Source organism: Heterocephalus glaber, unplaced genomic scaffold (genome assembly GCF_053883595.1).
Source record: "Heterocephalus glaber isolate CG9 unplaced genomic scaffold, H.glaber_assembly_v1.0 deba00001538, whole genome shotgun sequence".
Lineage (NCBI taxonomy): Eukaryota > Metazoa > Chordata > Mammalia > Rodentia > Bathyergidae > Heterocephalus > Heterocephalus glaber.
Window position 1 is genome coordinate 37,362,045 of NW_028258333.1, and position 26,785 is coordinate 37,388,829.

At 35.6% G+C, this 26,785-nt stretch overlaps 1 protein-coding gene across 9 annotated transcripts in view; it reads left to right on the plus strand.

Moving 5' to 3' along the window:
* The window catches only part of Ddx4 (DEAD-box helicase 4), a 98,868-nt gene extending 83,111 nt beyond the window's left edge, over positions 1-15,757 (plus strand). For all 9 annotated transcript variants that reach the window (XM_087189389.1, XM_087189394.1, XM_087189395.1 and 6 more), the window contains 5 exons: positions 4,448-4,593; positions 12,500-12,599; positions 13,670-13,940; positions 14,222-14,332; positions 14,987-15,757. In XM_087189389.1, coding sequence (XP_087045515.1) covers positions 4,448-4,593; positions 12,500-12,599; positions 13,670-13,940; positions 14,222-14,332; positions 14,987-15,070 — 712 coding nt within the window. In that variant the 3' untranslated portion in view covers positions 15,071-15,757. The remainder of the gene's footprint in view (positions 1-4,447; positions 4,594-12,499; positions 12,600-13,669; positions 13,941-14,221; positions 14,333-14,986) is intronic.
* The last annotated feature ends 11,028 nt before the right edge of the window (positions 15,758-26,785 follow it).

Here is a 26,785-nt window from a genome sequence, read left to right on the forward strand (position 1 = left end):
AGGATTTATCTGTCTTCTTTTTTTGGAAAAACCAACTCTTCAATTCATTGTTTGGTTTTTTCCCCCCTTTTGGTCTTAATTTCATTTATTTCTGCTCTGATATTTATGATTTTCTTTGTTGTAATAGCTTTGGGTTTGGATTATTCTTGCTTTTCTAGGACCTTGATGTGCACAGTTAGGTTATTTATTTGGTCTCACTCTGTTTTTGTGATTTGGGTCTTTATAGTTATTAACTTCTTTGGACTGCTTTTATTGTGCCACCTAAGTTTTGGTATGTTTTATTGACATTGTTTATTTGTAGAAACTGTTATTTCTTTATTTCTTCTGTAACTCACTGCTTATTTAAGAATATATTGTTTATTTTCAATGCATTTGGATAATTCATCTTTTTTCATTTGTTATTTTTTCTAACTTCATTATACTATGATGTGATAATATGCATCATAATTTTAATTGTTTTACATTTACTTAAGCTTTCTTTATTGGCTAAAATGTGGTCTGTTTGGGGGAAAGTTCCATGTACTGCTCAAAAGAATGTGTATTCTGTTGTCGAGTGGAACACTTTGTAGATATCAAGTCCATATATTCAAAGGTTTTGTTCAATTTTGATATTTCATTGTTTTTTGTCTAGTTAATCTATTTGTGATAGTGTGACATTTTGTTAATATTTCTCTGTTCTTTTATATCCAGCAGTACTTGTTTTGTGTTCCCTTAACCAATAGGTAGTGATCTTCTTTGCCTCTGTTGATCAGTTTTGGTCTTGAAGTCCACTTTGTCTCAATATAGAAGAGCTACACCTACTTTTTGGGGGGTTCCCATTGCGTATATTTTTTCCATCACTTAGTTTTAGTCTGAGTTTCTTTTTTGCATTGAATGTGTTGTATACAGCATACCATTGGATTTTCTTTCTTGATAATTTTGCCAGTGTTTGTGTTTTGATTGGGTAATTGAGACCATTCACATTGAGAGTTGTTGTTGTTGTTGTTGTTGTTATTATTATTATTATTATCATTATTTTTTTTTTTTGGTACTGGGGATCGAACTCAGGACCTTGCGCTTGCAAGGCAGGCGGTGGACCCACTGAGCTAAATTCCCGGCCCCAAGAGTTATTATTAATAGGTATTTGTCTTATTACTGTCATTACCTTATTTTCATTTTGCTGATTTTCTGTCTTTCTCTTCTACTTTACTGCCCAACTTACCCGGTGTCTTCATACTATTGGACCTTTTGTCACTGTTAATGTCATTGTCTCTTTCTAGGATATCCTTGATAAATTTTTAGAGTGCTGGTTTGGTGGTCCTGAATTTCTTAGGTATTCTTTATCATGAAAATAAATTTTTTTCCATCAATTTTGAAAGATAGTTTTGTAGGATATATCAGTCTGGGTTGAAATGGTTTTCTTTTAGGACTTGGAGCACTTTAAACTCTGCTGGCCTTTAAGGTTTTTGTTAAGTCTAATAGGTTTCCTTAATAAGTGATTTTTTGCTTTTCTCTAACTGCTTTTAAGATTCTGTTCTTGTGTTGATTTCTGGGATTTTGTCTTGGAGAGGTTCTTTTCTGCTCATGACTATTTGGTATTCTGTCATATGCCTCACTTATATGTATGTTAAATTCTTTTCCCTCTTTTTCTGGTATTTCATATAAACAGGATTTTTATGACATTTGTGTTGTCTTCTGATTTTTCACTAATTCCAGTCTTATATTAATTTACAGTAATATCTAGGATCACAGATGCTTCTATTTGGGAACAGTTCAGTTTGCAAACAGAAATATTTGGCAAAATTTTGTCGCTGTCACAAACTACATTGGGTGACAAACACAACAACAGCCATCTTCTCTGCTGCAGCCATCTTCCTCAGAATCGTGGAACAAATTAAGTTTGAGAATCAAGATACCACTGTATCTTATTTGGTTCAGCTAGGAGCTGTTAGATCCGTTTTTCATGTTCTCCTGTTGTTTTTATGGTATCTTTCATTAATTGATTACTGACAAGAGCCCCGTCTTCTAGTTCTGACACCCTGTCCTCACATCAGTCACTTCTGCTGCCTGTACTTTTGATAGAATTTTTAATCTCCTGAATTTCTACTTGGTGCCTTTTATGGACTCTAATTCTTCTCTATGCTGATCACTCATGTTTGCATAATTTTGTTTAACTCATCTAGCTTTTTATTCATGTCTTTTATAGATTTGATAATTATTTTTCATTTGCCCAATATCTTATTACTTGTATCTTCTCTGAGCTTGCCAGATGCTTTATTGATCTGTTTTGTTATCTCCTTGATATCATTTGGAATAATTCTGGTATGTGACTTTTGTTTTCCTCCAGAGTTGGAAGGTTTTGGAGGCATTTTGTTGACCTCCCTTCTTATGTTTCTGTTTTTCATCTGTGTTGAGGCTTGTGGATTGATGTAGTGGGAAGCTTTGTTTCCTGTATGAAGACCTCTTTAGTTAATGTCTCCTTTTTGGTGATGTCCTCTGGACATGGCTAACTATTGGCCTTTGCCTATGTCTCAGGATCCAGCTGCTGCCATTTACTAGGGAAACCAGTTTGCAGCATATTTTGCCCAGTACTCACTTTTCCAGGAATGGGTGACAGTACTGTTAATGAACCCAGCACAATCCTGATACTGGCATCCCAAGAAAACTAATTAATGGCAACAGCTATGTTAACTTGGCTATAGTAATAAAATCACTATCAATTATAGTATCAAATACAAATTGAATATTGACAAACTCTAAGGAGCAATAATGTACCACTCTGGGCTGGGGATTTAGTTCAGTGGTGCTGCCACCTGCCTTGCAAGCTCAAGGTCCTGAGTTCGATCCCCAGTGCAAAGAAAAAAAAAAAGGACCACTCTTAACCATGAAAAAGAGATCTATAGTTGTACTGTGAACATTAACACAAACCAAATATTAACCTATTATTGACCTATAGTAAATATCTATTAAATAAAACAACTTTACCTCTACTAACAATAGGACAAAGTTCAACAGCAATAGCATAATGTTAACCAGGTATCTAGAGACTCATAAGGTTATGTAGTTATACTAGTAAAGGTAGAACACATGGGGAACCGGAGAATGAAAAAACCAAAATTTAGAAATTAATCAGTGACCTATGAGGAGAAAAGTGAGGGTGTCCTATTGAAGAGTAAAAGGTAATTAATAGTTAGAAAACATTTGCAGGAAGAATGAACAAGAAAAAGAAAAGATAAATACTGTAGTAGAAGCAGGAAATAAGGGAACAATAAGGAAAAGAAAAAAAGTTGAAAGAGAAAATGAGAAAGGAAACTAAAAGAGGAAAACAAAAAGGGAGGAAAAAACCCAAGCCCCCCCAGAATCCAACAAGGGAAAGATAAAAAAATAGAAAAATCAAAAAAGATTGAGTCAAAGAAAAAATTCTTGCATTTTTGAATGAGTAGTTTCTTTCCAAGACCTTCAGTCTTATCCATCCAGTCCCGCTTCTTTATGCCTGGCATTAGGGCCTATGGGTTTTTGTGCTTCCCTCCCTGCACCAGAGGCCCCTCTCTCTGTTTCTCTCAGATTGTGGTTATTATCCAAGTCAAAACATATCCTTGCTCCCATTGGTAGATGGGGAGTACAGTTAGGCCTCTGGTCTCTGCTGGATGCAGGGCAGGGGCTCCAGTGTGCTGTTGAACTTAATATCTGCAGTCATTGGGTCTGGCTACTCCCTTCTCTCCCTGAGCATTGTCCTTGTCCAGAATCAGGTCACTTGGTTAGTCCTCATCTCTGCTGCCCCCTGCCATGGGGAAGCAAAATGTAGAGCCAGCTTGGAGTTGGTAGATAATCATGCCCTTTTGTCAGGGGTGCGGTTATGTGAGCCTACTTATGGTGTTTGAGAGGGTGCTACTCATCTGGCATGGGGCTGCTTGCTTGTGAAGAGTGGGATTGCTACTCCTCCAGTGAGGCCTGCTTGCTTGCGTGGGGGAGAGATATTTCTAGTCCAGTTTGTGCCTGCTTCTACATTTTAATTTTTTATTTAAAAAATTCTTGCTTCTTGTGTTTGTTATTTATTTTAGTTTACACTTTTTTATTACATATAAATTTTTATTTCATTTTTCATGGACAGCAGATCCACTGGGAATTATTGTATCTGTAATTTGACATACTTTTTTTTTTTTTTTTTTGGGTACTGGGGATCGAATTCGGGTCCTTGTGCTTGCAAGGCAGGTGGCGGAACCACTGAGCTAAGTCCCTGACCCCAATTTGACATGCTCTCGATAGTAATTATATATTTTGCAAAACACCAACGTATCTTTATCCTTGAAAAATAATAATTGGATGACATAAGTAACCACCTTATTTTATCATCACTGTTGTTATCTTCTGCCTAATTAATATGCAAGTAACACTTGTAGGGCTAATGAATATCATGAGCATGAATGGAGAACTGTTAAGCTAAGGAATTATCTTTTTGTTTTTCAAGGTTGGCTGGGGAGTTTTTAAAGTCAAATTATTTGTTTGTTACTGTTGGACAAGTGGGTGGAGCATGTAGAGATGTTCAGCAGACCGTTCTCCAAGTTGCCCAGTACTCAAAAAGAGAAAAACTTGTTGAAATTCTACAAAATACAGGTATCTTATGTTAATATAATTATCTTTTGTCATGATTTATTTTTTAAAAAATGACTAATTTTTAAAAATCTCTAAAGAATTGTATGGTATATCTTTTAGTTTGTTTTATTTCCTCTTCTCTAAAGCTCTTTTAGAAAAGATATAGACTCAATTTTCTGTGTAAATTATATATATAATCTATCTTCCATAAAGGTTGAATATAGAAAAGATGTGAGATTTACTTTAAGAATATTTTACTAAAAATGATTGCAGCAGCAGTAGATATAATTTTTGTATAAAAAACTTTTAAAAACCAAATACTAATCTTGAGTTTGAGGTGTGAATAACTTCATCAGTGTTTTATAACATAGTAAAAGCATATAAAAATAGCTGTAAGCTGCTAGAGACCCCTGCAGTAAGTCTCTAGTTACCACCTGCTCGGTATGTGACACAAGGTCGAAGAAAAAAATACAACTAAAAACAGATCTAAGAGAGAAAGTGGTGACTTGGATGGCCAATGCTGGACCCCCAGCAAAAGACCTAGGTCAGTCATATTCACTGATTTTTATTGTTCATCAGTTGGGGTAAAGTTGTGATACATGTACAGATGTGCAATATGTGCAGTTACAATGGAAGTTAATGCAGGCAAGGCTTTAAGGAGAAGAGACAAAGCATTTTCAAATTAGAAGCAAGATAGACAAAATGTATGGTTATAATTAGAACAATGTCCTTCTAGCTATGCAGGCACTAATTGTGGGAATGGAATTTGGGTGCAAATTATTCTGACCTCAGCTACACATGCAGGGAGGTCACATTGACCTGTGTGCTACTACTGCAGTGCTAATGAGATGCTTCTGTGAGTCATGTAGCTTCAGTCAGACTTGCTTCTTAAAGTAAGCCAATTGAAGGGTTTAACTCTTTATAGCCTGCACTGCTTACAGCATGCTTTGGGCATAATCTATGTTATGGCTTCCTGCAATGAGCAAGATACTGTTCTAATTGGTTTATATGTCTTAACTTATTTAATTCTCAAAACAACCTTATGAGGTAGGTTTTGTCATTGTCTTCATTGTGGGGTTGAGCAAACTGAAAAATCCAAGAGGTCAAGGGAGTTGCTTTGGCATTAACTCAAGTTTCAGGTGCAGAAGGGATATTATTTGGTTTTGCTGAAGTTAGAACATGTTTTTGTTGTTGTTGTTTGTTTTTGGTTTTTTTTGGTACCAGGGATCAAACTTGGGACCTTGCAGTTGCGAGGCAGGCGCCGGAACCAGTGAGCTAAATCCCCAGCCCCCTAGAGCATATTTTTAATAATAGTTACTGAAAGATTTTCAATATATAAATTGTGGAATCAGGTTTTTTGGGGGAATAATTTAAGGAGAGTTTTTCAGAAGTGCTGGTTTCCCTTTGAGAAAAAGTCACTATATAGAGAGAGCATTATTGATAGGTTTCTGAATCATTTAAACCTAAATTTTATGTCATTTAGTGTTCATTGTTCTTGTGCATGCTATCAGATTTTACATTGTTTGTTCATGTAATTTATCTCCTTTTCTGGTCTTTCACTTAATTTTACTAACTATCTCCCTGCGGCCTTTAAAATGCATAATTTCATTATTTCAGAAGTATAACCACCTATCTTTTATAATTTAAATTTTTAAGTCAATGGGAATCAAGGATTTTATTGACCTCTTTAATTATCAAAGGAACCAGTAAGATGTTAACAGTTTAAAAGAAAATTTGTTTTTCTTTTACTTTGTATTTTTCTGAGACAAGGTCTCACTCTGTAGTTCAAGCTGACCTTGAACGCAGTATGGACCCCAGTGTAGCCTCAAACTTGTGATCCTCCTAACTTAGCCTCTTGAGTGTAGTGATTACAGGTGTGTACCACCATGTCTGCCTACAGTTCAGAGGAAAATTTAAAGAACACATTTATATATAAGTTATTGGGGATGCTAAAATTATTTTACAAATAGATGTAAAACTGGTCAATATCTATAAAACAATAAGCAATTATATTGGAGGGGAAAATTCCATTTGCATTTTTACTAAGAATCTTTTGCATTGCTCTCAGTTGCAATGAGTTATAGATTAAAGATGATAAAAGGAATAAGTCCTTGAAAGGTTGCACTAGACAGTGATCTTTTATGCTCATTTCAAAGTCTTCCACATTTTTTCCTGACAGTCTGTATCCACCTCATGATCATCATAATCTCAGAGGCTTGGTTACAAGGAAGGTTGATCTTAAAATGTTTGGCTTACTTTCATCATTGCAACAAGACTGTTCGTTAACAATTTAAACCTCCAGTTTGTCTTGCAAATGTAAAGTCATAAATGTGGTATTGAATTACAAAATTAACTCTTGTCTGAGAGTTTTCTCTTTTTTTTGGTCTTGGGAATCAAACTCAGGGCCTCCTGCTTGCCAGGCAGGCGCTGCACTGCTGAGCTACTTCCCTGGCACTTGTCTGGGAGTTTTAATAAGAATTTTGGATTGAACTTTTAAAAGCCTCTATTCTTGGAGCTGGGGATGTAGGTCAGGAGAGTGTATGTTTAGCATGTACAAGTCCTCAGGTTTGATCCCCAGCACATTAAAAACAGTCTATTCTTTTGCTTTGTGTGGGATAGGAAATTAAGTAACAGACTTCTACCAATTTTCACCTCCAAATACCTAGAAATTTTAGTAAATTTCTTTCTTCGAATGGTCTTAATGTTCCTGGCCTTTCAGGAAGTGTGGCTTTCCTTATACCTTCCAAGACTGGGCCATATAAAACAAGTACCAGATCAGTTTATCTGGGAGAGCCTTGGTAGGTGTTGGTTTTATAAGGAAAATCAATCTTTGTTTCTTTGAAGTATCTGATCCTACCTACTGTGCCATTTTCAAATATGAATTCCATTCAAGACCTTAATTGCTCAATCTATTTGTCCATTTACATTCTCTTAAAAGACAGAAGACAGATTCTTACTGAACTAATGCAGAAAAACTATACTACGTTAGCCATGAAAAGTAAGAAAACTTACTAAGAGTTTTTGAATTTGGGTTGGATGGAATGTCAGAAGCAAGATCAAGATAATACTATAAAATGTTTCAGTTTGGTTTACAAAAGCAGTCTAAATGGGTTATACTGGGCAAAGAAGAAAAAGGCTTCCTGATCAATCAAGAAAATAGAACATTAAAATATTGACAATGTTTGAAGCAATGAAACAATAAGATCTCCTCTTGTCAACTCATTCAGTTCTTATATAATTCTGTCTCGTTGAATCCATTAGGAATCTATTTGATTATCTTCGGCTTCTGGATTATTTGTAGAAATCTTCCTCAGTCCAGTAGTATGGTCTGAAAGTTGTGAAAGCAGTGTCAACATAGAACTCTCTTACCCAAGACTGTATTCTTTGAAGTATCAATAATTTGCTTGGTACAGTGCTTTTTCACAAGTCTAGGGTCTTACATCTGTAGCTTATAGCACTGCCTGTGGAAAATCATCAAAAGAAAACAACTATAGACAAAAGTTTAACGACTGTGGTTGCTGGTATTGTTAATATGGAATGTCTGATGATGGTTAATAGGAATAATGCTACTGATAAAGAAATTTTTTTCTATGAAATCCAAAATAAAGGTAATAAAGCTATTCTAAAAAACTTGACAGAATGTCTCTAATGATGATAAGCCTATTTTCTAATAAGTATATCAGAGTTATGAAAATGGGTAGATATAATTTTTCATACCAAGAATGTCAAGTAAATAGATCCACCAAGTGTAGAATAGAGTTCAGACATCTATATTTTCACAGAATTCCATGTGTAAGTCTGATCTACATTCCTAGTTAAGATCTATTGACTTAGAAGATGCTAGATTCAAATGAGGAAAAACCTAAGGTTGTAGCAAAATAAACATCTTGAATAATACATGAAATTATGAGAAGTAATACTATACTGTTCCATCAGGCAGTGTAAAAAAGGAAAACTTTGTAGAATTATTTCCTAAGGATTTTAATCAGTGTTTCTCTTGAAGTTCAGAAACATACAGTGAAGGAATTTACAAATCTCCAGGATCTTCCCATAAAATAATACGTTTGAAATATATGAACATTTTATCTATGCTGTTAAAAATCTTAGTGTCTCTTCTGATTTGCCAGTTCTTAGATTGGTAGCGCATCAAATATGTAGTTATTTCTGGCATCTCTACTTTTACATGGTGAAATAATCTCTGTACTTATACTAGGGCTCTCAGAAATTTCATAGGTGGTTTAGGAGGATTTATTTTTCTAAATTTGTGCTCTGATCTTTTTTTGTAGTGCTAGGGATTGAAGCCAGGGCCTTACATATACTAGTCAAGTACTCTACCACTAAGGTATACCCCCCCAGCCCTATAATTTGATCTTAAAAAGGCAGATCAAAAGAGAATTGAACCTTGTATCTGAGAAACAGTATTTGGCTACCAGTTTAATTCAAATGACAATAAAGCATTTAAAGATAGATGTACACGTTAACATGGTTATAAATAACCACAACTCTTAAGCAGATTTTTCCTCATTTATTCTCTTTAATTGAAAGACATAATAAAGTCAGCTGAATCTCTGCTATCTAGGTTAATTACAAGCTTGATAACCTTTCATATTGTAAGTAAAGGCATTAAACACATCCATCCAAATTGAGTGAATTATGCTAACGTTTTAACATATTTCATAACTTCATACTCAAGTGTTTAAATCAGAACAAATAAAATTCAGTTTTATCTTTCATTGTGCGTTTTCAGTATTCTGGAACATACTGACTCTATACAACAAAAACTAAGTCTTTCTAGAGTCCCTAACATCTCTAAAGGAGTCTGAAAAGTCAAAAAAAATTTTCATAATTACACTAAAATTGTTTCTTTTTTTTTTTTTTTGGTACGAGGGATCGAACTCGGATCCTTCCGCTTGCAAGGCAGGCAGTGGAACCACTGAGCTAAACCCCCAGCCCCCTAAAATTGTTAAATATGCACTGTGATCAAATAAGTATTTAAATTTTCTTGGTTTTAATTTTTAATATGGTAAATAATACCAAGAGTTGTAACTGATAACAGAAAATCTGGAATTGTCACTAATGTTTTGAGTTTAAAGGTGACATAGATCAAAATGCTTTGAGAGTCGTCACTTTAGGAAAAACCTTTTTTTCTTGAAAAACAAAACCACAAATAGTTTGTGTTCTTTTGTCACTATTCATAGTATAGTTGTTACCACTTAGGTTAATTATGACTTGTAACCATAGTAACATCTGTTTTATAAAGGAAACTGGGCACAAGGATGGTATTGAGAGATGTCATACTCAAGCATTGTCTACTGTTTTTAAGTTACATGAAAGTTTTGAAAATTATTTTCAAGATGACATTCTTCAAAACATAAATGTCATGGAGTAATGAGTCATTTTAGTTGAATACAAGTTTATATGTTGTTATTCTTAAACAGTATACAGGAATAGTTTAAGCTTTGACTAGTTTGTCTCTATATGAGGAAAACAAAACCCAAATAGAATGATATTTGTATGATACTTAACATTGATACACAGGAGAAAGGATGTGATGTTTTCATAAAACCAAAGTTATTAAATTAGTCTCATTTACCAAAGACTTCAGTTAATTATTTTAACCTGGTTCCTTAAAATGTTTCCTTTTCTTCCCTTCTTCTCCCCATCTTAGTATAGGGAGTGAGCCCAGGAAAAGCAGTCTTTACCACTGAGCTCCATCCCCAAGCTTCTTAAAATGTTTCTGATTTAGTTCCTGTAGTAAGATTTTTCCAAGTTGTAATGCAGTTAAAGTATTACAATTCAATTTCATTTTCTGAGAATAGGAGTATTTTTCTTGAAAACATTTTAAATTTTATTCATCTCTATAAACCAATCAGAATAGTGCTTCTTTAAGAGACTTTATAATTTAATGTGTTAATAATCCCATAGAGTATTAACATAATAATTTCACAGTGATAGATAACTTTTTCTGAATTAAACACGTAAAGAGCTTATAGCTTATAGCTTAAGTTCTACTACTTTAGCCATAAGTTGAATGAATACACAAATACAAAAAATTATAATTTAGCTGCCAAAGTAGGGATTTTTTTAGAGTCTTGATTTTAGTTTACAGTGGATAAATACAGAAAAAATAGATATTCTGTATTCTCAATCGACAGAGAATAACTATAACTCATTAATCCATCCACAGAGAGTACCAGCTGGTCTCTTCATGAAACTATGCATTTATTGCCGGCCCTAATAGGAAATAGTTTATTATCTGAACTAGAACCAATAGAAAATCAGGAGAGAGGAAAAAAACTGGAGAAAGAGAGCTGAGTTACTTTTTATTGCCAGTTGGGATTAACAATGCAAACCAAGAAAAGTGAAACCAAGCCTTAAGCTGCATAGCAGTGCTATGTATCTGGCTCTGTTTTATCAATCAGTTTTGACATTGGCTATCTTGTTGGATAACTTCCAAAACAATGAAAGATAATTTTTGGTAAAACATAAATTCATTAAATATAAAATGATCATGTCTCAGAAATTTAACTCATATATTATTGTGGGAACTAGTTGCTTTTTTGATTTGTCAGCTTGGTTGTCTGAGGCAAACGTGAGTTAGTGTTAGTTTCCATTCTTTCTGTTGCTGAGGTACATCATCTTGGAGTCATCCTTGATTTCTTTCTCTAATTACACACCTGACCTGTTAGTATAGTTAGTTCTCTTTGTTCTACCATCAGTATCTATCTAGACAGCAGTAACTGCAAAGATCATGTTACTTTGCTCAAAACCCCATGGCTTCCCATCTCTGAGTAAAAATATTGTCAGTGGCCTTCAGGGCCCTACATGATGTGTCCTCAATTACTTTTCTAACTTCATCTTAATAACTCCTTTCTCTTGACCCTACCTATTATACTTGGTCATTATTATTCCTCACATACAGACACACTTCTGCCCCTGTGATTTTGTACTTGCAGTTTCGTTGTACCCAGAAAGTAGTGTTTTTTTAAAGGATGAAAACACTTAATATTTCAGAGCCTATATTCTTGTTCTCCCCTCTGCCTCTGCTCTTTCCCCAGTATCTGAACAGTTCATTATCTTTATTTTTATCTCTATTCAGATACCATCTAATTACTCTATCTAAAGTAACCTTCTTCGGATCTTGATCCTTCTGATTTTTCTTTTTAAGACTTAATGCATATTTATTTGCTTCTTCACCATGAGAGCAGGGGCTTTATTTTTGTTTTCTAACACCTAGAATAGTGATGAGAGTCTGGTGGGTACTATGTATTTATAAAATACGTGAATGAATGAAGTGAGCTAATGGTGGGATGGGAGAGAGTGGTTATGAACAATAATATAACAAGTATATATTTCTTAACGGTTAAGATCCTGGACTTAGGCTGTCATTTAACTTTTTAGATACATATTTTGGGAATGAAAGGATATAAATTAAAATCCATGTTGGAATATTATAATCAAATTATAATCCATGTTGGAACATGGATTATAGAGATTAGCAGCCTTGGGTCAGATGCCACTATTATAAAAACCTCAAGCAACAAAGGCAGAATGAAAGATTGGATTATCTTTAGAAGTAGAGATAGTAAAAACAGAAAATGAAAGGGAAGGTAGAATGGATTGAGACACATTTTAAACTACTAAGAGTTGATAGGCAGTCATTAATTACCTTTCCCTAAATCTTTATTTTCCTGAGTTGGCCTGGGAGGAAACAAGGCAAGCTATTTTTTAAATTCCTAAGCTAGGAAAATAATCCTTATCTCTTTATCTTTGGCATTCATCCATTCAGGAAACTTTTGACTCCCTCGGGTGTACCAGTCCTACCTCTGGCTGCTGTTAGTACAGTGGTGGATGAGATAGTTTCTTACTTAGATGTACTCCTTTTTCTTTTTTCTATCTTTATTGTTTGTTAATCATTGTTTTGTAGGTGTTGAAAGAACTATGGTCTTCGTTGAAACTAAGAAAAAAGCGGATTTTATTGCAACCTTTCTTTGTCAAGAAAAAGTATCAACTACAAGTATTCATGGGTAAATTAATAAGATTCCTAGTAGAAGAATGACTTTTGTTTGGCATTAAAGAAACATTAGTATATAGAGAGTCATGCACCACAATGTGTTGGTCAATGACAGATGGCATATATGGCAGTGGCTCACTACAGTTATATCATTTAGTGATGTCATAGCCAACTTAGTTTGTATAAATGATACGGTGTAAATACACTCTATGATGTTTACACAGTGGGGAAATAACATAATGACATGTTTTTCAGAACATGTCTCCATCATTAAGCAGCACATGATTATACCTAATATGACATAATCCTAGGATTCAGATTTAGAATTCTCTCAAGATCTCAACTGTTAACTATTTTTATTATTTTTCTCTCCTTGCCCCAGTAAAGTGCACCACCTAGGAGGCTTAACTGTTATTTTTCATCTTCATTCTTAGTTTTTATAAGAATGGTGACCATGGCCAAGTTGAAATCTGTCTGCCTTAGGCTTCTCATTATGAAGAATGGGAATATCTTAAGAAATTTCACTTAAGGATCTCTAGGTTATCTAAGTATTTCCTCTGTTGACTGTAATCTAATGCCTCCCCTGTTTTGTTTGATTGTTTTGTGTGTGTGTGTGTGTGTGTGTGTGTGTGTGTGTGGTGGAGGGTGCTTAAAAATGTCCTATCAAACCAATTGTATTGGTACTTTACTAGTGGATCTAAATTGTCACTGAGTATGTAGAGCTCTGAATTTGTACTTCAAAAACTCTTTTTCTTTTATGAGAAAATATTTTAACAAAGTAGTTGTATATTTTTTGTCAAGCCTAGAAAGCAAAGGGATTATGAATAGGTAGGATTTGACCTTTGTTATACTTGATATCTGTATATGAGCTATTATCTTACATCAGCTGCAAATAGGGTTAATTGTTCCAACTTAGTATTGTGAAGATAAAATTGGGGCTTAGAAGGGATTAGTCGTAGTACCTGGTATGTAAGGAGTAGATATTAAGTTCTGCTATTTTTATTATTTAAAATTTGTATATTGAACTTTAGTGATTTTCTTTTTTTTAAAGTAGTTCTAATACAAGCCTCCTTTTCTTTTAAGTGACCGGGAACAGAGAGAGAGAGAGCAAGCCCTTGGAGATTTTCGCTGTGGAAAGTGCCCAGTTCTTGTTGCTACTTCAGTAGCTGCCAGAGGGCTGGATATTGAAAATGTCCAACATGTTATCAATTTTGATCTTCCTTCCACCATTGATGAATATGTTCATCGAATTGGGCGTACTGGGCGTTGTGGGAATACTGGAAGAGCTATTTCCTTTTTTGATCCTGAATCAGATAATCATTTAGCACAGCCTCTAGTGAAAGTGCTGTCGGATGTAAGTTTAAGTATCATTAAAAATTTTTTTTGATAGTGCTGGGGATCAAATTCAGGGCCTTACGCATGCTGGGAAAGCACTCTATTACTGAGCTGTAATCCCAGCCATCCAGATATAAGTTTGAAAATTGTAAAATCAAATGGATTTTACATTTCTTTATTGATGAGACATTTGTTCTTACTGTTCTTTCTTTATTGTTGAGACGTTTTATGCATATGTATAAAAAGTAAGCTTTTCCAGTCTTTTGAGACTTAATGTTGCATATGAATTTTTTTTTAAAGGCTCAACAGAATGTTCCTGCATGGTTGGAAGAAATTGCCTTTAGTACATACGTTCCTGGCTTCAGTGGTAGTACAAGAGCAAATGTGTTTGCATCAGTTGATACTAGAAAGGTTAGTTGAAGGGAAAAATTCAGAGCTTGACTTCGAGTTAAAATGTTGTGATCAATATGGTTAACTATAGCATTCAGTAATTAAACTATTATTTTCATGCCTACAAGGTAAATTATAAAATTTTATGTATATATATATATATTTTTTTTTTGGGGGGGGGGTTTAAAGGCAAGGAATTAACTTTGTTATACAATTGTCTTCCCTTTCTGAGTTTATTGGAGATTTTAAATTCTAATTTGGGATCTCCTGAGCTTTCTTAAGACTTTTAATTTTTTAATTTAAAAAATTTTGACCACATTAAGACAAAATGCTAGAGCTATGGGACTGCAAGTCTTTTTGTTAGTTTTCATGCAACGAACATACAAATTAAATGTTTATGCTTATTTGTCAAAGTGTAACATTAAGTTTTTCCACTTGGCAAAAGAAGTAGCTTAAAAATCTTGAATTATTTTGACAGTTTAGACTTCTGGTTTGATATGGGCCTTTTGTCAAGTGAATCAGATTTAGTGAGAATGAAGGTATATATATATATATATTTGGGGCGTAGAAGGTGGAAAGCTTGAATTCCTGTTTTCAGCATGGGTAATGCAATTTTATAGCTGCCATAACCTAAATTTTTCTTTTCTTTCTTTCTTTCTTTTTTTTTTTTTTAAGAATTACCAGGGCAAGAGCACTTTGAATACAGCAGGGTTTTCTTCACAAGCTCCCAATCCAATTGATGAAGATTCATGGGATTAAAGCTAAAAAAACATGCTTCAAGTGTGTGGTACAATTTTGATGCAGAGAAGACAGTAGTTTAGATTTTTAAATTTTAAATGGAAGTGTGAAACCTGACATTCTCTTGTTATTCTTTTTTGTTTGTTTGTTTTTGGTACCGGGGATCAAACTCAGGACCTTGTGCTTGCAAGGCAGGCGCCAGAACCATTGAGCTAAATCTCCAGCCCCATTCTCCTGGCATTCTGTTCTTCCACCCTTTAAAAAAAATCCTTACTGACTTGTTAAGTGAAATGCTAAAAGTTAGAATGTTGCAGTTACCGATACAAATGGTGTTAACTGGAAATATTAAAGGATTCCAAATCTCTTGCTTATTTCTAGAATATTCAGGCAATTTAGATAAGTTGCGTGTCTAAGTGCTGTATTAGTATGTTTATTGTTTCTATAAAAACAATAAGATTGATAAGTATTTGTTTAAAAATTATTGGCTCTCAAGTCTACTTGAGCCTTTAAAGCAATAGCATATCACTATAATGTGATTTTTATGAAACAGTGGAAGACTGAAGCCTGTCAGGGTGATTTTGATTTTACATCATCAGATGTGTGTTGCAAATGGTTAAATGTTTGCAACACGATCTCTGTACTCAATGGCATAACAAAAATTTTTTGGTAATATGCACTTTCCTTGGAAATAAAAGATTCAACACATTTTTCCCAGAGTTTTCCATTTGCATGTTTAATTTTTTGTTACATATCACAGTTCTCAACTCTTACATTTTGAAATTCTCATTGCGTCTTGTGAAACCAATGCAGTGAATAAAGTCTTACACAAATATTAACGTATACTACACAGATGTGGTAATGAAAATCAGTCTTCAAACTCAAACCTAGTTAATAAAAAATGCTGTTCACTTTTGCCATAATTCTGATTCATATTTTAAAATTGATGAGGAAAAGAACCTTGCCTTTTTCGTTCACCATTGTACAGCTTGAACCTACTATGACCAGAATAAAAGTTGTTGAATGATCTCAAACATTGACATGAAACAAGTTAAATGTAAATATTGTTGAGACAAAAATGATTAGTTTTTTACTATTCATCTAACAATTTCAAGTAACAAGTCTCCAGTGTGTATCTTGGTATATGAATTTAGTTAATAAAGTGTCACGTATGCAAAATGAAAGGGTTATTCAACAGATAGTGTGAGAATAATTGGTTAGATGCCTACCTCCTGCCATACTCAATATTAATTCCATCTGAACTATGAAAAATTCAGACTATAAAATACAGTGTTAAGAAGTTTTAAATTGGGGATAAGGTTTGATTTTAAGCTCCAAGGTCAGAAATCACAAAGGAAAAAACAGATTTGAGTAAAAGGGAATATGAATATGTGTGTGTGTGTGTGTGTGTATGAAACAGAACCATGCCTGGAGTTGTTTATCATTGTGTGGTTCTTTATATGTGAATGTGTAGATACACTGATAGATAAATGCAGAGAGGACATAAATAGACAACTCAGAAATTCAAAAACGTCTGGAAAATGTTTTACTCTGTAATGAGTCTGGGAAAGACTGAAAATGTTTACATTGTTATTTATAATATCTGTTTTATTAATTTTGTCTAATTTGTATTATTTACAAAGAGCATTTATAGTTCATTGCTTTTTATTTTCCTTTTAGTCAAAGCTTCTTGGTCATAGCTGTCCTGATTGCTTTTTAAGTTTTTTATTTTACCTGATTTGTCAGATTACCATCAAATGCATTGCTACATCAACATAAAGATGGAAAAAAATCGTGTGTAATCCTAACACCATTATAGATTAACTGAAAATATCTTTATGTTCAGTTATTTTCCCATCTCTAGGTACAGGTTTGAATGATTTCTTTAAAAATTATCAAAGTAACATATCTAAGATTAGAAAATAAAATCCTAGAAATACTTATAATAGGAATTTTTTTGGCCCTTCTTTTCCGAATTGCCATCCCACATCCCATAATCACCAGTTTTTAACCATTCTTAACTGTTTCCATCATATATATGTGTATTTTTGTCTACCATGTTTAGACATATATTAACTTTCTGTTTGGTAGATAAGGATTTAACTTACCTCTCTTTAACTCACCTTAGAAGTATACTTTATGAGATGGTATTAAAAGTACCCTTTTTCTTCCATTTTTGTTTTTACATTGTAAATCTGTAAATTATGCATTTACTTTTCCAAAGCTAACATATGCATTCTGTCCTATACCCATAAAATTTCTTTTTTATCTATAGGTTGATTTTAAAAATGAAACTCAGTAGCCAGTGTTTACATTTGTTTATGTAAATATTCACTGGATGATGATAGGCCAGTTAACAGATCCTTTATCTTTCCTTTTTTGACCTCTGTGTGTGTGTATTTTTCCGGAACTGTTGAGTCAGTTCTCTATATCATACCTTTCTTTAAAAAAAATTTTTTTTGGTTATGTTCTGGTAGGTTTCTTTTTTTTTTTCCTATACTGAGGATCAAGCCCAGGGGCACTCACCCTAGCCCTTTTTATATATTGAGATAGGGTCTTGCCAAGTTGGCCAGCTTGCAAATTGGCCTTGAACTTGTTCCTTCCTCAGCCTTTCAAGTAGCTGGGTTTTTAGGGATGTGTCCACATGCCCAGCTTTTTACTTTAATATTTTTTGAAAAGCAATTTTAATCTTCAAGGGCTAACTTATTTTTCCCCCAAATGTTTCTTATTAGTGTATGTATTTTCTGCTTCATTAGTACTTAATTCATGAAATTTAACCTAAGAAATAAGTGTTTTACACTGAGCATCTTCTCCCGCTGCTTAGCTTCAGGAATCTTAAGCCTTCATCATTTTACAAGTTATATGTATATTTAACACAGCTCAGGGTTCGCTTTAGTCAAGTGCAGCAGTCTGTCCCATGTTTGTATCTTTCCTTTCATCTCTCAATCTAATGTCCTTTCTCTAATTCTATTCAAAGTCCCCTCAAGAGAAAGCCGAAGCTCAGATGGGACTGATAAGGTTAATTTTTTCCCCCGAATCCTTGCATTGTAGTAGGAGCAAAAGAATGGCCCAAACTATACAACTCAATATGGAGTAGGAAGCATCAACAGTATATAACAGCGCTTTTAGAAGAATGGTGGTGCAGTAGGGAGCAAAGACGAAGGATGGACCTGATTTCACACAGGGTGGATAACCTACCTTTTTCTACCTGTCCCTGGGGTTTGGAGGCGATTTAGAAGTGGTTTTCCTGACTTTAGTGTTAAGCATTGGTTACATTTCTATATAGGGGAGCAGTACTGGTGAGCTTACCCATTCCCCTTTTCCTGTAGCTTCACACTTGACTGAGTAGTTGCCTCTGTTGCTCTTATTTGAGTGATAGCAACTTTTCATTGTTATGACCTTGATTTTTAAACGTGTTGAAAAGGGTACCTGTTTTATTCTTTTGAAGCATTTGAAGGTCGTTTTAAAACTTAAGCGACTTGCTAGTAGCTGTTCATACTGAGTCCAACTAACTTGAGATGCCCCCCCCCCCCCCCCGCACCAGACTGAACCACATTTTCACTAGTTTCTCTTCTTAGTACAAATTAGTACTGAATGGAGTCTCCCAGTTCCCTCTGGCTGTGACGATCTAGCCAGGAAACAGCCAAGCCTGGGCAGCCTGGCTGCTGCTGAGTTCTAAAACTACTGTTGGAGCTGCCGTTCTGAGAAACTGTTTTCGCCTGTGTCCCGGGCTTTTGAAGTCGTTGCTCAGGGACGACCCTGACCCAGTGGTCCTTCCGAGCTCACAGACCTGGCTGCAGGAGACTTCCTGGGTTCCTGGTTTGCAGCAGGAGTTTGAGCAGGTAGGATTTGGAGAGTTCATGGAGCCGGAAGCCCAGGCTGATTGCATCCAGTGAGTGGCGCTGCGTGTGTGTGGGGCGGGCGGAGAGGGAGGATGACTGGCACCACAGGTCTCTGGTTTTGTTACAGGGTTCTCTTTAGAATTGCGGTTCCTAATCCTGTATAACTATAGACTCGAGTTTTACATTTTAAAAAACAATTTATCAGTCTCTTCAACAGAGACAAATAGACCCATACAGAGTCTCAGAACTGCTAATTAAGACTCCCTGCTCTGGAAATAGATGATGCTATGAGGGAGGATCTCATGTTGAGAGGACGGGAACAAGGTGTTTAGAGGCACTAGCGCTGGAAAATGAACAAATGAGATTTGCACCGAGTTTAAGAGTTGGCAACTGAAGTACATTCTTTAGTCCTTAAGTAATTATTTTATAATTTTTTTTCATGTTTGCAGTACCTAATGATTACATTCCTCTTGGGGAGTTGATACATATACATAACTTCTTGATTCTTTTTCTTCCTCCTCTCTCCATTTCCTCCCACCTCATGCCCTTCATCTTTTGGTCCCTTTCCCCACATTTTTTTTATTAGTACATGTTTGTGATGCATAATGATTACATTTATTGTGGGAAGTTGGTACACATAAGTAAGACATCTTCATTCTTTTTTCTTCCCTTCCTCTTTCAACCCTCCCCACCACCTAAACTCCTACATTTTTTTGTCTAATTTTTTTCATCCCCTTTCCCTCTTCTCCCTTCCCCTCCCTCCATCTCTCTTGTTCCCCCTCCCTGCTTTCTGTTATCTGTCCTCAATCTTGCTCCCTCCTTATATTGTGGGGGAATTCTCAGATAAGAGAAACAATGAGATATTTAAACTTGTGTGTCTGATTTATTTCACTTAATGTTATGGTCTTAGGGTGAATCCATTTATTACAGATGCCTCAGATTTATCTTTATGACAGAGAAGTAAGTACTCCATTGTGTATAAACACCACATTTTCTTTACCTGCTCATCTGTTGATGGCATATAGGCCATTTCCAAGATTTAGTGATCATAAATTATGCTGCTATAAACTTAGATATGCAGTATCACTATAATATGACTCTTGGGAAGATAACTAGAAGGAGCAGAACTGGGTCAAATGGAATTCCTAGGTTTAGTTTTTTGAGATATCTCATATTGATTTCCATAGTGATTGTACTAGTTTACATTCCCATCAGTAGTATAGAAGGGTTCCTCCCTCTCCTCTAGCTTTGCTAGCACTTGTCATTATTTGATTTCTTGATAATATCATTCTTTCTGGAATAAGATGGTATCTCAGTGTTGTTTTAATTTGGATTTCTACATTGGCTAGAGATATTTAGCATTTTAAAATCTATTGGCCATTTGTACTACTTTTGAGAAGTGTATATTTCAGTTGCCCATTTTCTGATTGGGTCTTTGGCCAGGGGTCTGATTTTTTTGAGTTTTTATATATTCTAGGTATGAGTACTCTATCTGAGGATTTTAAAAAATCATCCTGTTGATTATTTTTTCACCGTTGGTTGTTTGCTTTGCAGAAGCTTTTGAATTTGATATGATCCCATTTGTTGATTCTCAGTATTATTTCTTGTGCTATTAGGGGGGTCTATTCATGTGTATGTCTTAAAGAGTTTTACCTATTTTATCCTCCAGCAGATTGTTTGTGTTTAACATTTAGATCTTTTATTCATTTTGATTTTAGTTTAGTACATTATGAGATATACTGGTTTGGACTCAATCTTCTGCATGCGGATATCCAATTTTCCCAGCACCATTTATTAAAGACGCTTTCATCCTGTGTATGTTTTTTGGACCCTTTGTTAAAGATCAAGTAACTGAATGCACCTGGAGTTGTTTCTGGTTCCTCTGTTCTGTTCCATTGATCCACACTCTGTTTTTATGCCAGTACCATGCTCTTTTTATCACTGTAGCTTTATAATATAACTTCATTCTGAGATCATAATACTCTCTTGTTTTTGTTAGCCATGGTTGCTTTTGCTATTCTGGGTCTCTTCTGGTTCTACATGAATTTTAGGATTGTTTTCTTTAGATCTGTGAGGAATGCTACTGGTATTTTGATTGGCATTGTATTAAATTTATACATCAATTTTGGAAGTATAGCCATTTTGACTATTATATTGGTTCTGCTTATCCAAGAACATGGGATATCTTTCTATTTTCTGATGTCCTCCTCACTCTCCTTTTTCTGAGTGATATAATTTTCATTGGTTAGGTTAATTCCTAAGTATTTAATTTTTCTTAATGTTATTGTGAATAGTATTGTTTTCCTAATGTCTTTCTTAATGAATTTATTATTAGTGTGTAGGAATGCTATTGAATTTTGTGTGTTGATTTGTTATCCTACTATAGAATATATATCCTGCTATAGAATTTGGTTATTCTACGAGTCTTTTGGTGGTATTTTTTGAGTCTTCTAGGTAGACAATCATGTCATCTGCAAGTAATGATACTTGAACTTCATCTTATGCTGTATGTTTCCCTTTTCTTTCTCTTGCCCGATTGTCCTAGCTATTATTATTTTTTTTTTTTGCCCTAGCTGATATTTTAAGGATTATGTTGTAGAGGGGAGTGGTGATAGTGAACATCCTTGTCTTGTTCCTAATTTTAGAAGGAAAGCTTTCCATTTCCCCCCATTTAATACAGTGTTTGCAATAAGATTCTCATATGTGTTTTTAAAAATCAGATTAAGTTAAGATCCATCTATATACCTACTTTCTTCAGAGTTTTTTTTTTATCATGAATAGATATTGGATTTTGTCAAAGATTTTTTTCTGCATCTATTGAGATGCTCTTGTGATTTTTCCCCTTCTGCTTGTGATGGATTACATTTATTGATTTGCATATATTGAATCATCTTTACATTCCTGGCATGAAGCCATTTATCATGGTGTATGATCGTTTTGATGATTTGTTGCATTCTGTTTGTCAGTATCTTGCTGAGTATTTTTGCATCTGTGTTCATTGGAGAGATTGGCCTGCAGTTCTCTTTTTTAGATGGATTCTTGTCTGGTTTTAGAATGCTATCTTCTAAGAATGACTTTGGGAGTACTCCTTCCCTTGTAATTTCATTAAAGAGTTTGAGGGTATTGGCATTAGATCTTCCCTAAAGTTCTTATAGGATTCAGCAGTGAATTTATCAGGTCCTAGGCTTTTCTTAGTTGGTAGGTTTTTTTACTGCTCAATTTCATTGGTTGCTACTGGGTTACTCAGGATTTTTAAACCTTGGTTCACTTTCCTTAATTCATATGTATGTAGGGATCTATCCTTCTGAATTCTTTGGTTTATTATAGGTTTGTGAAGCAGTTACTAATAATCTCAATTTTAGCAGTGTCTTGTGATTTCACTTTTTTTTTTGGTATCGGGGATCGAACTCTGAATGCACTTGTGAGGCACATGCTGTGGCACTAAGCTAAATCCTGGCCTGTGATTTCACTTTTTTTGTTTCTAATTTCATAATTTGTGTCTTTCCTTTTTGTAAGATTGGCTAAGGCTTTGTCTCTTTGGCTTATTCCTTCCAATAACCAGCTGTTCAATTCATAGATTGTTTGTATTGCTTTTTAGTCTTCATTGCATTGATTTCTGAGCAACAATTACGTATATCACCTTGGCTATAGTAGTTAAGTCAGCAACAATAATAGCGCTAAATACAAACTGGATATTTACACCCTAAGGACTAATCATTTACCACCCTTAGCTATAGAAAAGAGATCTATGATTATAGTATAAACACTAACACAAGCCAGATATTGACCTGCAGTAAATATCTCCTCTTATTGAACAACTTTTCCTCCACTAACAATAATAGAACATATTCAACCATAATAAGATATAGTTAACTATAGATTCATAAAGCCTAATGGTTAAACTAGTAAGGATAAAAGTTTTAGGGGAGTGGGAGCTTGAAAAAGTAGAATTTGAAAAATTAAGTGATGGAAGATGAGAAGGTGATAAAGGTGAAATAAAGGATCCTGTTAAGGAATAAAAGGAAATTAGTATTGTTAGATAAAAATAACAGAAAAAACTAAAAAGGAAAAGGAGAAAAAGCAAAGGAAAAAATAATGTAATAAGTTAAAAGAAAAATAATACAGGAAAAAAGGACCAAATCAAGCACATAAAAAAGGAAAAATAAAATAGATAAAACTCCAAACACCAACAAAACAAAACAAAGAACCAGTAGAGAGAGAAAAAATGGGTCAAAAGAAAAAATTCTGTGTATTTCCAAATGAGTGGTTTCCTTCCAGGACCTGCAGTCTTTGGAATCTGGCAAGTCACAGTCCACTCCACTTCTAGCCTGTGATCTCTGAGGTAGCATTTCTGCTCAAGAGTTCCCCTGTCTGTAAACTCCAGACTGTGGCAACTGTCCAAGCTGAGATGCGTCCTAGATCATGTTGGTACACAGAAGCAGTCAATCTGCTGGATGTACGCAGTGGAACAAAGACTCAAGCACCACTAGATTCAATGCCATCGCCTTCAGATCCAGCCATCTCTGAAGGCCACACCCATTGAACCTGGCCTCCCACCGCAGAGTGCAGGCCCTGTGTCTTTCCTGGCCTGAGCTTGAGCTTCTCAGGATCTATGTCTAGCCCTCATGCTCTTCACAACTGTCTCCGTGGTTGACATTCATCCAGTCTCTGTAGGGTAACACTTAAGTTCTGGAGTGAAACTGTAGTATTGTGTGTCTTAGTCCCATTTGCTCCATGTCCTCAGCATCATCTGGTATAATAAGTGTTAATTGTAGCAATTTGCTATGGTTTTAATTTGTATATCCCTGATGATTACTTATTTTTAGGGTGACATTTGTTGCTGTTACAAATCCCCAAACTTCAGTAGCTTAACAAATAGATCTATGTTTTTTTGTTCCCTTGACTATCCAAGGAAGGTCTGGTAGGTAGGTGACCTTTTCAGTGGTTATGGAGGAACCCAGGGTCCTTCTATCCTGTGGCTTAGCAGTGTTTTGATACATGGATTCTAAGGTATTTTTGCTTATCTTCATGAAACCCTGAATTCCTTTTTTCCCACATTGTAAGAACCAAATATTTTGTCTTTTAAATATGAATCTACAAGCTGGGCATGGTGGTGCATACCTGTCACCCCAGCAATTGGGAGGCTGAGGCAGGAGGATCACCACAAGTTTGAGGCCAGCCTGGACTACATAGTTCAAGGCTAGCCTGAGCTATAGCAAGAACCTGTCTCAAAAAGCCAAAACAACAAAAACCAAAACTACATGCTGTGAATTGTTTCCTATTAATGAGTCATTATGTCTAGTACATTCAATTTGGTGTTTGATATGTAGCAGTTACTCAACAATTGCTTGAGTATCCAGCAAACAACAACAGTGTGGAAATACTGGCAAGTATCATAAGTACCTCTGAATGTTCCCATGCTTTGTGCTTGTATTAGTCACTTTTCCATTACAGGATATAAATACCTGGCATCTGCAACTTAAAGAGAAGTTTATTATCGGCCCACAGTTTAAGTGGATTTGTTCCATGGTTGGCCAGCTCTAAGACAGAAATAGTATGGCAGAATTGCACAATGGAGTAACACTGTTCACCACATAGTGGCCAGGAAGCACAGAGAGAAAGGAGGAGCCAGGGGTTAGAATATACCCTTCCAAGTCACTCCCGGTTAGCTGCTTCTTCCAACCCTACCTCTGAACATGAAACTTTTGAGGGACCTTTTAGATTAAATCATAGCATCCCAACTCTGGCCCCCAAAAGGCCTCAATCCATCTCATTAGGCAAAATGTATTTTGTCTATAAGAGTTACCAAAGACTTTAACAGTTTCAACATTGCTGAAAAGTCCAAGTCCAAAGTCTTCTCTGAGACTCAAGACAAACTTAGCTGTGCCAGGTGTGGTTGCACATGCCTGTAATCCCAGCACTCAAGAGGCTGAAGCAGGAGGATTGCTGTGAGGTCAAGGCCAACCTGGGCTACAAAGTTCAGGGGCAACATGAACTATGAAACGAGATCCTGTCTCAAAAAACAACCAACAAAACAAAACAAAAAAACCTCTTAGCTGTGAACCTCTAAAAATTGAAAAGAAAGTTATATACTTCCAACATGCAATGGCACAGGGCCAACATTCCCATTCCAAAAGGGAGATAGGAGGATAGAAAAGAACTGGACCAAAGCAAGACTGAAACCAAACAGAGCAAACATTAAATTCTGTAGTTCCATGTCTGGCACTCAGGCTGGGTTGTGATGAGATATGAGTTCCAGAGGGCTTGGATAGCTTTGCCTCTACAACATTGCTGGCTGCAGTCCACAGGGTATCTGTCTTGGGCTCATTCTGCTCACATCCTGTAGCTTACCTTAGCATGTCTCCATGTTCCTGGTGTCTCTAACATCTTGGAAGTCTCTACTAATCCTTTTGCTTCACTCTCACAGCTTCACGTATTGCCCTTTCACAACTTCTGGCAGGGATTGTGATCCAGTCATAGAGTTTCCCCTTGCCTCCCTGGTCATTTTCTAATATCTGGGTGGAAGCCTATGTGACCCCATAACTCTACACACCTGAAAAACCTGCCTGACTTGGATGATGTCAAGTTTGGCTGCCAGCTTGAACAGCAGCCAGGTGCCCTTGGGCCATGGCTTTAGTGGCCTCTTAGTACCTGGATGGTTGAACTTGCGAGTACACTTTCCTAAGTGGCCCTGAATGAACAGGCATCCTAAGGATTCTTTTCAAATGAAAAATTTACAGTTTTGCATCCTTGAGTCTGCAATGGGTAGGGTCTTGCTGATTTCTGAGATGCCCTATGGCATTTTCTTGTCCTCATGCAAACTACTTGCCTTCTTTTCAATGCTAATTTTTTTTTAGAGCAGCCATGCTGTCCTTTCGCCCAACTTTGCAGGCTATTCCTTTCTCACAAAAGTATAAACTTTTCAAACCATTCAACTCTGCTGTTTCTTCTTCATCTGGCTAAAAAACAGCCAGCAGTACTCATGCCACAGCCTGAATGTTGGGCTGCCTTAAAATATCTTCTGCCATATTAATTAACCTGCCACCTTTAAATTCAGTTCTACACGAAGTCTTAGGACATGGCAAAAACAGATTCATTGCCAAAACGAAACAGGCATGGCCTCTAGTTTCCAAGTAGACTCCTTATTCTCATCCCAAACTTCGTGAACCTGGTCTTTACTGTCCAAATTTCTATCATTATTCTGATCCTCTGAGCTTTAATCAGAATCTCCCATCAAGCTCAGCTTATAGCATTCCAAGGCTTTTCTAGCTAGTATCTCCAAACCTTATCAAACTTGTTCTGCAAAACAAAAGTCTTTTCTGAAGGCTTCTAAACAGCATCATCATGTACAGTCACAGCAATGACCCCACTTCCAGTACCAATTTTTGTTTTATATACTTTCCTGTGGCTGGGTGTAAATACAGTAAGTTCCCAACTTACAAGAGAGTTCTGAGAGAACATTTCTAAGATTTTTTAACTCTGACAAAGTGAGTCTTCTACAGTAAGTCCCCAACTTATGAATGAGTTCCATTCTGGAAGAACACTCATAAGTCCAATTCATTCATAAATCTGACAAAGTGAGTATGGAAAGTTCACAACTTCAATGTTCATAAGTCAGGGACTTACTGTACCTGACACCTACAACTTAAAGGAGGAGATACTTACTTTTGACTCACAGTTTCAGTAGATTTAGTCCATGATTGGCTGGTTCCAATGCAGAAACAGCAGAATGGCATGGTGGAGGAAAACTGTTCATCACATGGTGTCCAGGAAGGGAAGTGGAAGAGAAAGGAGCCAGGGATTAGAATATACCCTTGCTAGTCATGCCCCCAGTAACCTGCCAGTTTTGAGCAGACCTCACCTCTGAATGTGAGACTTTTAGGGGACATTTTATGTC